The sequence below is a fragment of the Sander vitreus genome, chromosome 20, assembly GCF_031162955.1.
Source record: "Sander vitreus isolate 19-12246 chromosome 20, sanVit1, whole genome shotgun sequence".
In the NCBI taxonomy this organism is placed as follows: domain Eukaryota; kingdom Metazoa; phylum Chordata; class Actinopteri; order Perciformes; family Percidae; genus Sander; species Sander vitreus.
In genome coordinates this window covers 10,645,303-10,657,474 of record NC_135874.1, presented here as the reverse complement: position 1 = coordinate 10,657,474, position 12,172 = coordinate 10,645,303, and the positions used below count along the sequence as shown (strand labels likewise).

At 42.3% G+C, this 12,172-nt stretch overlaps 1 protein-coding gene across 1 annotated transcript in view; it reads right to left on the bottom strand.

Moving 5' to 3' along the window:
- myo10l1 (myosin X, like 1) overlaps positions 1-12,172 on the bottom strand; it is a 36,326-nt gene that overhangs the window by 4,826 nt on the left and 19,328 nt on the right. Inside the window, exons 10-38 of the mRNA XM_078278196.1 lie at positions 11,828-11,957; positions 11,617-11,735; positions 11,359-11,505; positions 11,088-11,188; positions 10,646-10,712; positions 10,322-10,414; positions 10,148-10,216; positions 9,981-10,063; positions 9,378-9,480; positions 8,087-8,167; positions 7,878-8,002; positions 7,588-7,720; positions 7,313-7,419; positions 6,918-7,221; positions 5,918-6,784; positions 5,619-5,742; positions 5,365-5,506; positions 4,557-4,661; positions 4,353-4,448; positions 4,163-4,256; positions 3,879-3,934; positions 3,353-3,495; positions 2,747-2,941; positions 2,434-2,591; positions 2,214-2,334; positions 1,655-1,803; positions 1,247-1,395; positions 932-1,139; positions 672-808 (exon numbers count right to left, since the gene is read on the bottom strand). Of these exons, the coding sequence (XP_078134322.1) occupies positions 672-808; positions 932-1,139; positions 1,247-1,395; positions 1,655-1,803; positions 2,214-2,334; positions 2,434-2,591; positions 2,747-2,941; positions 3,353-3,495; positions 3,879-3,934; positions 4,163-4,256; positions 4,353-4,448; positions 4,557-4,661; positions 5,365-5,506; positions 5,619-5,742; positions 5,918-6,784; positions 6,918-7,221; positions 7,313-7,419; positions 7,588-7,720; positions 7,878-8,002; positions 8,087-8,167; positions 9,378-9,480; positions 9,981-10,063; positions 10,148-10,216; positions 10,322-10,414; positions 10,646-10,712; positions 11,088-11,188; positions 11,359-11,505; positions 11,617-11,735; positions 11,828-11,957 (4,406 nt within the window). The remainder of the gene's footprint in view (positions 1-671; positions 809-931; positions 1,140-1,246; positions 1,396-1,654; positions 1,804-2,213; positions 2,335-2,433; positions 2,592-2,746; positions 2,942-3,352; positions 3,496-3,878; positions 3,935-4,162; positions 4,257-4,352; positions 4,449-4,556; positions 4,662-5,364; positions 5,507-5,618; positions 5,743-5,917; positions 6,785-6,917; positions 7,222-7,312; positions 7,420-7,587; positions 7,721-7,877; positions 8,003-8,086; positions 8,168-9,377; positions 9,481-9,980; positions 10,064-10,147; positions 10,217-10,321; positions 10,415-10,645; positions 10,713-11,087; positions 11,189-11,358; positions 11,506-11,616; positions 11,736-11,827; positions 11,958-12,172) is intronic.

The following is a 12,172-nucleotide window of genomic DNA, read 5'->3' as shown; positions in this document are numbered from 1 at the left end:
TAAGTAACCACAGATCAAAACAATCCCAACATACTGTTAATGTTAGGGAAAACTCAGGAGCAGCTCAACTCTGGATACATGAAGAATGTTCGGGAGACTTTGATGATTTACACAGAAGCATCTAATGAAATCTCGATTGAGGAAATTTAGGATTAAGAAGTACAGTTTAACCACAGTGTAGTGCCATCCCAACTCTGTGTAATTCCATGAGGCATTCATCTCCTGCTGAAGCTGTCAAGTTTGGGCAATGCAAAGATATAAATAACGCCATAACATAGGCGCCGCAAAGACAGATAATCACCTAAATCTTGTTGTATTGCAAGACCAGTTTATGTCTCTCTGGGGAAAGGCTATCTGCACGTGTATGTGTTTTTCAGTAAGGTGTGTGTGGCCCCCAAGCCTGTTTTTCGCTGACCATCAAAGGAGATGGTCCCGGAACACAACATTACCTTATCATGTAGCTGCTTCGACTCCCTCAACTTCTAGAGACAGACATAAATTCATACTTGAACACAGGACAGGTTTAGTGATGGAGTATGGCCGACCCCTGAGCTGTGACGTAGGAGTGGCCTGGTGTTACCTAAGTTTTCCCCTTGTCTCATCTTACCAACAACATGGTGTTTCTGGAAAATCCACCACAGTTAACAGCAAAACGGCAGCGGTATACATACCTTTCGAACTTGGCCAGAACATCGGCCACAATCACTCTGCTCTCCAAAGCTCGGTCTGTGCAGGCATTGTGTTCAAACAGAGAAAACAGGTTCTTGCTCTCTTCCATGGCCAAACCTCTGATCAGCTTCTCCACAACCTGCAGCAGCAACAGCAAAACACTGACCAGTTTGTAACAGCAAACTGTAATTCAACTATCTTGAAATGGGCCTTAAAATTAGATTTGTTGGACTGAGAGGATGGTCATGTGTCATGTGCGCACCTCTCCAGCTGTGGTGTGTGAATTGATGGAGATCTTGCAGGAGCCTCCTCCGTGGCAGTAGACGGTGGTGCTCATCTCCTGTCTCACCAGCAGGGCGGCGATCTCCTCCTGAGAGGGAACAAACTCACGAGTCTTGGTCTTCTTCAGGGATTCCCCGATGAAACTGGCGTAACGCTCGATCTCGGTGCCGGGATAACGCTCTCGTACCCTGAAACAGATCACATTTATTACACATTTATTCCATGAATGATATATAAAGTATATATATATATAAATAAATCCATAATGCACACACACACACACACACACACACACCTCTTGAGGTGGAAGCGGAGGTATCTGAGAATGACTCGACTGGGTAGGAATGTGCAGCTCATGCAGGTGAGCAGATGCCAGTGTGCCCGGTTGGCTGGGCTGTTAGGCTGAGGCACATGATTGGTCTGCTTGATCACCTGACAATATACCTGAAGAACCGAAATATGGAGGGGAAATTTGAGAAATGTAAAGTTTAAATCAACATTTTATGGCAAACAGACATGTCAGACTTCTGCAGAAACATTATGTTCTTGTGTTGTGGTGGAAAAAGCACTGAGACAACTCGTCTCTGCTGTTTTTCCTATGTGTATTTTAACAACTTAAGTTTTTATAAAGCTTACACTGTTTTAAAACTTTATAAATTAAGCCATTTTCCATTGAGAATAGAGAAGAAGGTAAATAAAGTACCTCATCCCTGAGAGGGCGCAGGTCCTGACAGGTCTGCAGGATGCCCTGAATGATGGGCACCGTGTCCGCCAGCGTCTCCATCTCCTGCAGTGAGTTGAAAACTCGCACTGCCTCATCCTGCAGACTGGCATAGCCCTGCTGCCTTTGTACTACACACAGACAAAGATAAAAAAGAAGAAGAAAAAAGGTGAACAAAGACAAAAGAAGACGAAGAAAAAAACAACATGTAGCTTATCGATCATACCAAGGATGGCAGCAATAACAATGGCACCAGAGGGTCATTGTGATGATTTAGAGGTTTAGAGTTATTATAAACAATATGGGACAGATGGGAACTTATAATTGTTCAGGGTCTGCTTGCAGAAGCAATAGTTATCGCTTCATTATATGAGCGCATAGAGACTATAGTTAAAGTGGTTTTGGCCTGCAGAGGGCAGTAAAATGTATGGAAGCTTTTAATGCACACAAATCGTGAAAGCAGAAGGAGAAGACAAGGAAGCAACAGAAGAAGAAAAGTTGTTTTTAGGGTTTTAGGTTGCTGAGGTGGAGTTTTACTTACGGCTGGTGACCTCTCCGTAAGGGAGCGGCAGTAGAGGGGAGTGCAGAGGATGCTGAGTGTATCTGAGGATGGGGTTCCTCCTGTACATCTGCTCCACAATGTCTGGGTTCACACTGTTCTCCTGAGAGGTCAAAGGTCAAATTCAACTTAGGAGTGAGTGTGTGTTGATGGATTTCAAATGGCTAGATTTTAGATGTAAAACATTGCACACGTGTTTTACCTTGATGTCTCTGATGAGCTGCAGAGTCGGGGTTTCTATGGGGGTCTTGCTGTCTATGACCCCCTGTATGGCAGCTGTCCACCTCATGGCCTCGTTTAGCATCTTGGTGTAGAGGCGGTAAGAATGCTTCCTCCCGTACACGATGATGTTCCAGTAACCTGTAAAAACAGGACTCAGTCAGCAAGCTTAATACATTCCTACATAAATGTTAAAACCAGAATTATCTCTTTACATGTAGCTTCAAGCCTCCTATGTCTAATCCCGGATTAAACCTGCCCTTTCTGCCTTTTTCCTTCCCTTTCCCTTTTCCCACCTGTCTCCCTGTGGACGCGTTCATCCGGCTGAATGACGGAGCAGAGGGAGTTTAGGACCAGAGTTCCCATTTTAGAGGAACTTCGCTCTGAGCTCTTGTAGTAATCCAGGGAGTTGTGGGTCAAAACAAACCAGCGCTTCTTCAGCTTCAGGGAGGTGCTCTTAGCGTTCGTCTTCATCTCCTTTTGGAGCCAGCCTTAAAGGTGAAGAGGCAGGGAGAGAGTAGGGGAGGGGAAGTGAAGGAATTTGTACAGGAACAGCAGAGTTATGCAATGGTTCAGTGTCATCATTTATCCCCAAGTCTATTTGTACTGTGACAATCTCTCATATTGAGATATTGTTAGCCAAAATCTGTCACAATATGATGTCTTCTCTACTTGAGAACATATGTTTGAAAACTTAAGAAAGAAAAAAAAAAAAAGCTTATGAAAATATAAACAGAGTCTCATTTATGATATTATAATGGTAAGTATATCTTCTGTAAACAGACTTCCTATCTCTTCTAAGGCCCTGACACACAATGTAAAACACCAATTATCACCATATGTAGCTTACTCTATGTTACATGGCTTATAATGATGAAAACAATGATGATTTGAGTTCTCACCTCTGACAAGGAACTCCTGGCCGTCTATCCTGGCGTCTCCTTTGGGTTTCTGCAGCAGACTGATCCAGTGATGCATCTCCTCCGGTGTGTCACTGTTGCAGTGGATCACACGGTTGGCCGTAATGATGACAAAAGAGTTGGGCCTGCAAAAGTCAAAAGATAGACTTTTAAAATACAAAAATCCACCTTAAGATACTTATTGATTCTTAAGGGTTTTATAAATAAGATGGACAGTGATTGCATATTTGGTTTTCCAGGTAAGAGAAACAAAGAGATGACAAGTCTGTTGTTACATTTTGAAATGCAAGCTAGAGTTGCATTGCATCATGGTCTACTGACACTACACTCAGTGGATGTATGATAGATTTCCATTCATGCTTTGAGAACATGAGAAATGGCAAAAGTGTTCATAAAGAGCTTTTCTATTTCTTTCATTTGGAGGAACTGACACCAAAATCAAAGTTAATTCAATTCTGCTGAGAAAAATTCATTGGATTTGAAAAACATGAACACTGATCCAGCTTACCGATCAGGGTTGTCTGAAGCACAAACAGAGTCAATAAGCCCCACGTCAAGAGTTCCCTGAAGGATGAAAAGAGGTAAAGAACAAATAAAACGTGAATTAATGGTGCACTATTGCTACAGTGACATATTAGCAAAAATAAAGTGATTTAACTTACAGTAACTTCAGGGAGACCTTCTTTTTAAAGATCAGGCCACATTGTACAGTAAAAGCCAGAAAACGTAGTGTGACACAGGAATAACTTAGACACATAACAAGTTATTGGCATGTTGTTTTTAGAGACTGACCACAGCGTTCTTTGGGTTGGCCTGTTCATGGGACATCTCCAGCAGCTGCTCAGGAGTGCACACACGCACTTTACTGAGCACATTAAACCACCCACTGTACAGAAACACAGAGTTTCACAAGTTTAAATATATGAATCTACTCAGTAAATTGTTGTCTTTATCTAAAAGATCCCTCAAGTCTCCACCACACCTTGCATCCTCTGGCGACTCAGCAAACACCTGATAGGTCCTCTCATCCGTCACAATGTTCAGAGCGTTCTCTTTTTCGTGATTATTCACTATCTCCCTGTGAAAACACAAACAGTGCACGTCTGAAACATGCAGCTGCTGAAAACAGAAATGGTGAAGGAATGATTGTGTATTTTTTGGCACTGGACTTTTATGGAAATCTTACTTGGCAGCTCGGATGTCGATGGTTCCCTTCAGCTTTTCCTCGCTGTCGTTCTCGTAGTACATCAGCTTGCTGTCCCTCAGTACAAACCAGCGCATCTTCCAGTTTCTGAGAAGAGAACCCAATGAAAACAAGGCCAAGACAATCTATTCTAGACCTTATATATAAGGTTTGACTATAAATGAATTGAATTGAAAGTGAATTAGCTTCTTTATATAGAATACCTCTGTCATACTGTACATACATGTACACAAGGGTGGAAGTAACTATACATAAAATCTGTTGTAAAAACTTTTTAATGTTAAGTAAAATAAAGTAACTTTATTTCAAAATTCATGTGTAAATTGTATGCATATCTCCTTGTTTGTGTTATGTGCCATTTATAGTTTTATTTTGTTCTTTTCTTATTAATATTTGGAGCAGTGTGTTATGTGTAGGTTGTTTATGAAAGAATGAAAACAAACCAAGCATCAAACAACGTCCTCTTTTCTGAAAAGTAACCCAGTAACTCTTAATATATTTCAAATGTTTAACTTTTAACTTTTTTAGATTATGAACTATAGATTAGATTGTGATGTAGATTATGAACTAAAGTCACAGTACACCAGCTTGAGAGGGACCCTGTAGTTTTTCAGCACTGCAGAGGGCTCAATGCATAGGGTTAGACATACATATGATCCCAACAGGACACAGGTTCATCCAACACAGATGGTCATTTACATACTGATCATTCAAAATTGTCCTGGACAGCACTTCCAACAGAGATTGTGGTTTAATTAGCATGCAGGCTGCACTCAGTAACAACTACAACAACCTCCGTGAGAGAGTGGAGAGCCCTCCTCCCTTCTTGTAGAGCCAGCCAGACTTGAGAGACTCCTGTTTGGACCGGAACCACATGAAGGTTTCATCCTTCAGCACACACCAACGCCTCCTCCATGGGATCATCAGACCAGCTGAGGGAGCAGAGAATAAAAATATTGTCATAATAATACAATTCAAAAGGTGGAGATGGCTTAACTTGAAATTGACACAGCCATCTTTTGAGTTTAAATAATATATACCCACCCTTCATGTAGAGGTAACCGTGGAAATATGGTGGTCCATTTCCATTCAGCAATGTCACTCTGCCATTAGTCACTTCTTCGTCAGTGTCCATCATGCCATCGTGTTCATCGTCACTGTCTGCATACTGCAACATCACACAATAACATCAATTATTACTTTTATATAATAACAAATAAACACGTGCATTACATTAACAGATTTATAACAACAATGAGTACAATTTTAAATCTGCACTGCACAGCTGCTCATACATATCTGCGTGCTCGCGTGTGAGGATGCGTGTGAGTGTGTGTCCTCACAGAGTCAGAGCTGCCTCTGCAGGACTCGATGCTGGCGTTGGTGCAGGTTGACTTCCTCGGGTGCTCCTCATCCGTCACGGTGGTGCTCCCGCGGTTGCTCCCGGATATGGAGCTGTCGTCTCCGGCGTTGACAGACCCATCCTCCTCCTCCTGGTCGTAATCTGACTCTGTGTCAGCCGGCATGCTGTAGATGGGCTCCTCCCCATCGCCCAGGCTCTCCACCATGCTCACCTTCCACTCTGGGTCTGACTTGGCTCTATCTTTCTTCTCCCCCTCTCCTGGATGAGGGGGAGGTGGAGGTGGAGGTGGAGGAGGATTGACAGGGGAGCCATCTTCAGGCGGAGGGAGATGAGGTGGGGGAGGGATTCCAGCAACAGGCACACCATCTGCAGGCAGCGGAGGGGGAGGAGGTGGTGCAGGAGGCACTGTCCCTTCTGCAAAAGCAGGAGGGGGAGGTGGGAGGTGAGCGAATATGTCCTGATCGATAGGAGCGTCTGTCTCAGCAGGAGGAGGGAAGTCAGGCAGAGGGATGCACTCCTCCTCAGCATGAAAGCCCTCGTCCACCTCCTCTTCTTTGGACGCACCTCTGGTGGCACTCGCAGCTTTTGGAGCTTTCGCCTCTGCGGCCGGCTTGGCCGCGACTGGTCCAAGCGAAGTGTCCACGCCACCGAAATTCAGGAGGTCGATGAGCTCCGTGGCCTTGCGGGATGCTTCCTTCTTCATCCGTTTGAGCTCAGCATCCCTGCGCAGCTGCAGCTCCTGTTTGGAGGACTCACACAGCTGGGACACCTCGTCCTCTCTCTTCTTTTGCAAGCGCTCAATCTCTCGCTCCAACTGCAGGATCTCCTCCATCTGCCGGGCCTCATCCTAGACAGGAGGAGGATAAAGAAGGGGCATATTAAGCATCGACATTTGCTTTGTTCTGTAAATCAACTGGAGGAGAATAAGATGCAATATCGTATATATGTATAAGTATTTAGGAGGTAGAGAGAAAACGCACTGAGGAACCAGCACTTTCCTCTGACGACTCTGCCTTTTTCTCTGCTCCTTCATTCACTTCCTCCTGCTCCCCTTCGCCCGCGGTCTTCTTCTTCTCCACCTCCTCTTTCTTTTTCTCTTCTTCCTCCTTCTTCTTCTTCTCCTCTCGGAGTTTTCGGACTCGCGTACGTGACACCTGACCTCGCCTGTGTCTCTGCAGCACCAGCGCTGCTTTACGTTGCTTTACGAACCGTCTGCGCTGGATGTGCTTTCTGAAGTGTTTCTGGAGGGTGACCACGCTGGCACGTACACGCTTGAAGTGCTTCCTGTGGACAAAATAGAAAAAAATATACTGTATAAAACACAGGGTAACAACTGGCACACAAATTGTTTTAGTTCCTATTAGGAGGGTCTTACTTGGCAGAGAAGGTGAGTAGATGGGCTCGAATTATCATGGCAGCTTGGCGTCGGATTTCATCCCTGTCTTTCTCTAAAAGCTGTTCAAGAGACTCTTTCATAAACACCTGCAGAACAAAGTGAAAGGTTATCTGGAAGATGTCTAATGCAATGTAGAAAACCTATTAAATGACAGATTAATAATGTATTGTTACAAGTGGTGGTGGTTCAAAACATCTCTCATGAAAGCTTTCTTGAGTCTGAAAGGGGTTTTGCCAAAAACTATTAAATATTACCTTGGTCTTGCCCAACTGCCACTCTTTTTTGGTCTTGTCATATTTGGTTAAAAGGTCTGTACTTCTCTTCTTATCATCTCCTGCTGCTACTGATAATGATAATGATGATTTCTCTTTCTGAATGATTTTATACCTGGCAGGCAGAAAAGAAAAAGTGTAGAAGTGTAAAAATTCTGAGACAATTGCACAAACACACACACACACACACACACACACACACACACACACACAAACGCACACAAATAAGATTAAAAAAAAGATAAGATAAAGGTAGATTTAGAGATACTTACCGAGAGTAGAAATCTTTGAAAGTTCTGCGGACAGGGAACCCGGCCCGACGGATCTTCACAGTCTCCAACATCCCAGAATACCTCAGCTGGTTCAGGACGACCTCTGGGTCAAACACACTTGGATTCTACAAGTAAAATAAGACAGATTATTTAACATTGAACTTCATTAGGTGATTGCCAATCAGGCTCTAAGACAGAAACAGACTGACCTTTTTCATGTTGGGCTTAATGCAGCGGATGAAGAAAGGGTTAGATACACTCAGAGTGGCCATGAGAGAATGAAGGGAGTCCTGAGGAGACAGAGAAAGGAAAATAATCAATGTTTGTGCATTTCTTTCGTATGGCAGTGAACTAAATTACCATCGTAACTCCTTCAATGATCGGTAAGAGAGGAAAACACTTAAAAATGGTCTGTTAAAAGAGTTCATCTTTGGCTCTTATGTCTTAGTAGGGCTGAAACAACTAGTCAATTTTATTAGTTGAGCGATAGAAACATTAATCGTTTAAGTTATCTATCAAAGAAAAATGAAATATTAACTTCCAGCTTCGATCCAGTTTCTTAAAATGTGAGGAATTGCTGCTTTTTTTTGATAGTCATCACTATAAAGTCAATATCTTTGGTTTTTGGACTGTGTGGTGGACAAAACAGGACTTTTGATGATGTCGTTGAGATGTCACCTCAGGCTCTGGGAAAACATGAAGGGCATTTTCACAAATCTTTGACATTTTTAAGACTAAGCACAACTTTTCTCTCCGCTTCCTGTGGTGGTGACCTTAAAGCGCCCATATTATGCTCATTTTCAGGTTCATAATTGTATTTTAAGGTTGTACCAGAATAGGTTTACATGGTTCAAAAAACACCATATTTTTGTTGTACTGCACAGCTCTCTCTCACTGCTGCAGATCCTCTTTTCACCTGGTCTCTGTTTTAGCTACAGAGTGAGACCTCTCTTCTTTTTCTTCTTCTGTACTATCTTTGATTGCACTCACACATGCGCAGTAGCTCAGATGTAGATCATGTCCGCTAGCTAGCTCCATAGACAGTAAAAGAAAGGCTGTTTCTCCAACTTCGGTCATTTACAAGGCAGGATTTGCCGGGAGACTTCTAAATGAGGGTGCGCATGTAAGTAGTTCTTTTGTAGATTATGGTGAACTTGTGTGTGTTGTAGCAGTGCTTTGCTATTGAGAACGAGGTAGCATGCTAGCGTTAACATGCTAACGCTACGAGCTAACGGTTGCGGTTAGCCAGATCGTTTTTGTGCCGATTTTGAACAGCCCACCCGGAGACTGAAGGCAGGACACATTCGGAAACCGTATCTCACTCAAAACAGCATGGATGGATTTTTTTCAAAGTTTGTATGCATATGGAAGCACCAGAGACACAAAATAACTCCCCAAATCCCAGAAAAAGTGTTTTTTTCATAATATGGGCACTTTAACATCTTTTGTTATGAGTTGCTCATTACGTTGGGTATCTAATAAACTGCTGGCATCACTCACCCTGAACTGGGAGCTCACGGTGGGTTTACGTCTGGCCGTTCCCATCTTCTCCTCATTGTTCCTGCTGCCGACTTTCTCAAACAAGTCGTAGATGAAGTCCAGTCTGAGAGGCAACAGAAACATGATGGATTACACAGCTACACATGATAAGTTATGTCAGTAGAAATACTGATGATCAACTTTAGACAGAAACAATTCAGACACAGAAATCAACTAGCTGAAAAATATAGACATTTTTCAGCAAAGTATTAACTGTTTTCCTATTATCTTTGTAAAACACTGTGAAAATGTAACATTTCTTGATGAAATTTTAGATGAGTTAGGTTGAGAAGGTTTAGGTTCTTGACCCATCAGACATTGTCCGAAACAGAATTCTATATGTTTCAGTCCCTAAAAAGTTCAAGACATTTCAATGATTTTGGATTATAGTTTTTACCTAACAATGAAATGGTAATACTAGTAATTGTAATATGTAGAACAAATTTGCATCAAAGATTCATATCAACTTAATGAATGACTAAAAATGAAACTATTACTTAAAACAATCTCAGAACTTATAACAGTCCCAATAAACTATTTATTTAGTGTAAGTGAATGTCCTGCCTGCTGTCCTTTAGCATGTTTAGGATGTCATCTCTGAAGGTGTCTCTGTTCTTCTCCAGGATCCCTCGAGCATCATACAGGACCTGACATAGACAGAAAGGTTTATCATAAATCTCCCAGACTTCACTACAATAACAAATACAGTATGTTGACATGAAGTGACTTACCTCCCCGGCATAATGTTTAATACCGAACTGATGATCAGCAAGCCTGGGCTTGACGTAGTAAGGGTTTGTCTGCAGAAAACAGAAAAATAGCACAAAAAATTAATATAATATGACATTTAATACTGAGCTCAACATTTTTTTAAATAAGAAATGCTGTTAGTGTAAATAACCCACTGAGTGTCTGCTGTGCAACTTCTCCAGCAGAGTGAAGTCAGTTCCTTTGGGGAATCGACTCTCTTCATTCACGAGTGCCAACAAGCCCAGTTTCTAAGATAGAGGGGGGAAAAACATCATGTTTATTGCATCAGCTTCATGAAATCCACACCACTTTCTAAGACATCAGTCCAATATTATTAAATCAGTTTCCAGAGAGTATCTGAGGCGTCCAACACGGTCTTTATTTTAACTCTTCCGCCCAACTTAAAAAGGGCACTAACTGACATTATGACAGCTCTAAACATTGTTCATGTTACAAGTTATGACGTGTCAATTTCCTACCTTCTCTATAAGATCAAGACACTCTGCATTGTCCATCCAGTCTATGGCGTCCCACTGGACACCTTCCCTGTGGAGAGTAAACCCAAACAGTTATACATTAAAAAACTTTTTCAGTATTTATTTACTGTAACTTCATATCACTGCACAACCTGTACATACTGGTTGAAAAAAGCTCCTCGGACAAACACACAACCTGAATATCTGGGACGCCAGCTGAATGTCTGTGCTCATTTGGCAAAAAGAAAAGCAATCTAATTACTTTGGCATTTCAATGTTCTGTCTGTTTTATCTGTATAGCACAATATTATTGTTTGGACCTAATGCTGTTTTTACTTGATCCCTTAAAACACCTAACTAATTAGCTCACTAACAAACTGACTACCTTATATGCAAGTCTTTGTTAATGCAGGTTTGTGAAGATATACTGTATGTAGAAGTTCACCTGTTGTACTCTAGCTGCTCAAGGGAGAAGATATGCTTGTTGAAGTACTCCTGAAGTTTCTCATTGGCATAGTTGATGTTAAACTGCTCAAACCGATTCACCTGGAAGCACAGACACAGCCTTATATACAGATCTGCACGTGTGTGTGTGTGTGTGTGTGTGTGTGTGTGTGTGTGTGTGTGTGTGTGTGTGTGTGTGTGTGTGTGTGTGTGTGTGTGTGTCTGTGGTACTTAGAAAACAGCTTTCCAGCAAAACAGGTCAAAGTTCTGACCTCAAAGTTCTCAAAGCCAAAGATGTCAAGGATGCCGATGGATTTAAAGTTTTCCTTCCCTTTGATCTTCTGATTGATCTTGAGGATGATCCAGGAGAAACACTGGGAATACAACGCCATGGCAACAGAGTCCCTGGAATCCACGGCCTGTAAGGATGAAATGGAAACCCGAGGGGAGTGTGAGTGAGTCAGGAAGAACCAGAGGTCGATCAACAGGGGGAGAACAAATGTGTGGATTTCTGTGTGATATATGCTGACCTGCTCTATGGTGAGTGGGGAGCAGATTTCCTCTCCTCTGAGGATTATAGAGCGCTGAGTCAGGACTTCAGACAGCTGGAAGGCATCCAGGCCCAGCAGCTCACTGGAATCAGTGACCACTGAAAGATGGACAAAGATGTCTTACACATATGAAACACATCTTTCTAAGTTTTGCTTTTCCCAACTCAATTTACCGGAACCGTGCACTGACCTTGCTTGGTGGTGATCTGGGCTCCTCCTGCAGTCATGAACTCAATGTTTCCCAGCTGTAAGACTCCTGACAGCAGCTTAAACATGTCTCTGATCTCCTCCTCTGTGAACTCTAACACCTTCAGCGCCTCCTACATGCAGAAATAAGCACAGCAAAAGAAATGAGGTGCTACCAATGGAAGAGGTGCTTTTAACACTTTTTATCTCAGTGAGAAGATAAAAGGAATATAGTATGGTTGCTGATTCTGCATCAATGCACTAACTTACAAAGGTTTGATAAATGGTGTTTTTGAATTTTACTGCACAAATCGACAGATTCCCTGTTTATTTACAGGAAAAAAAAAAA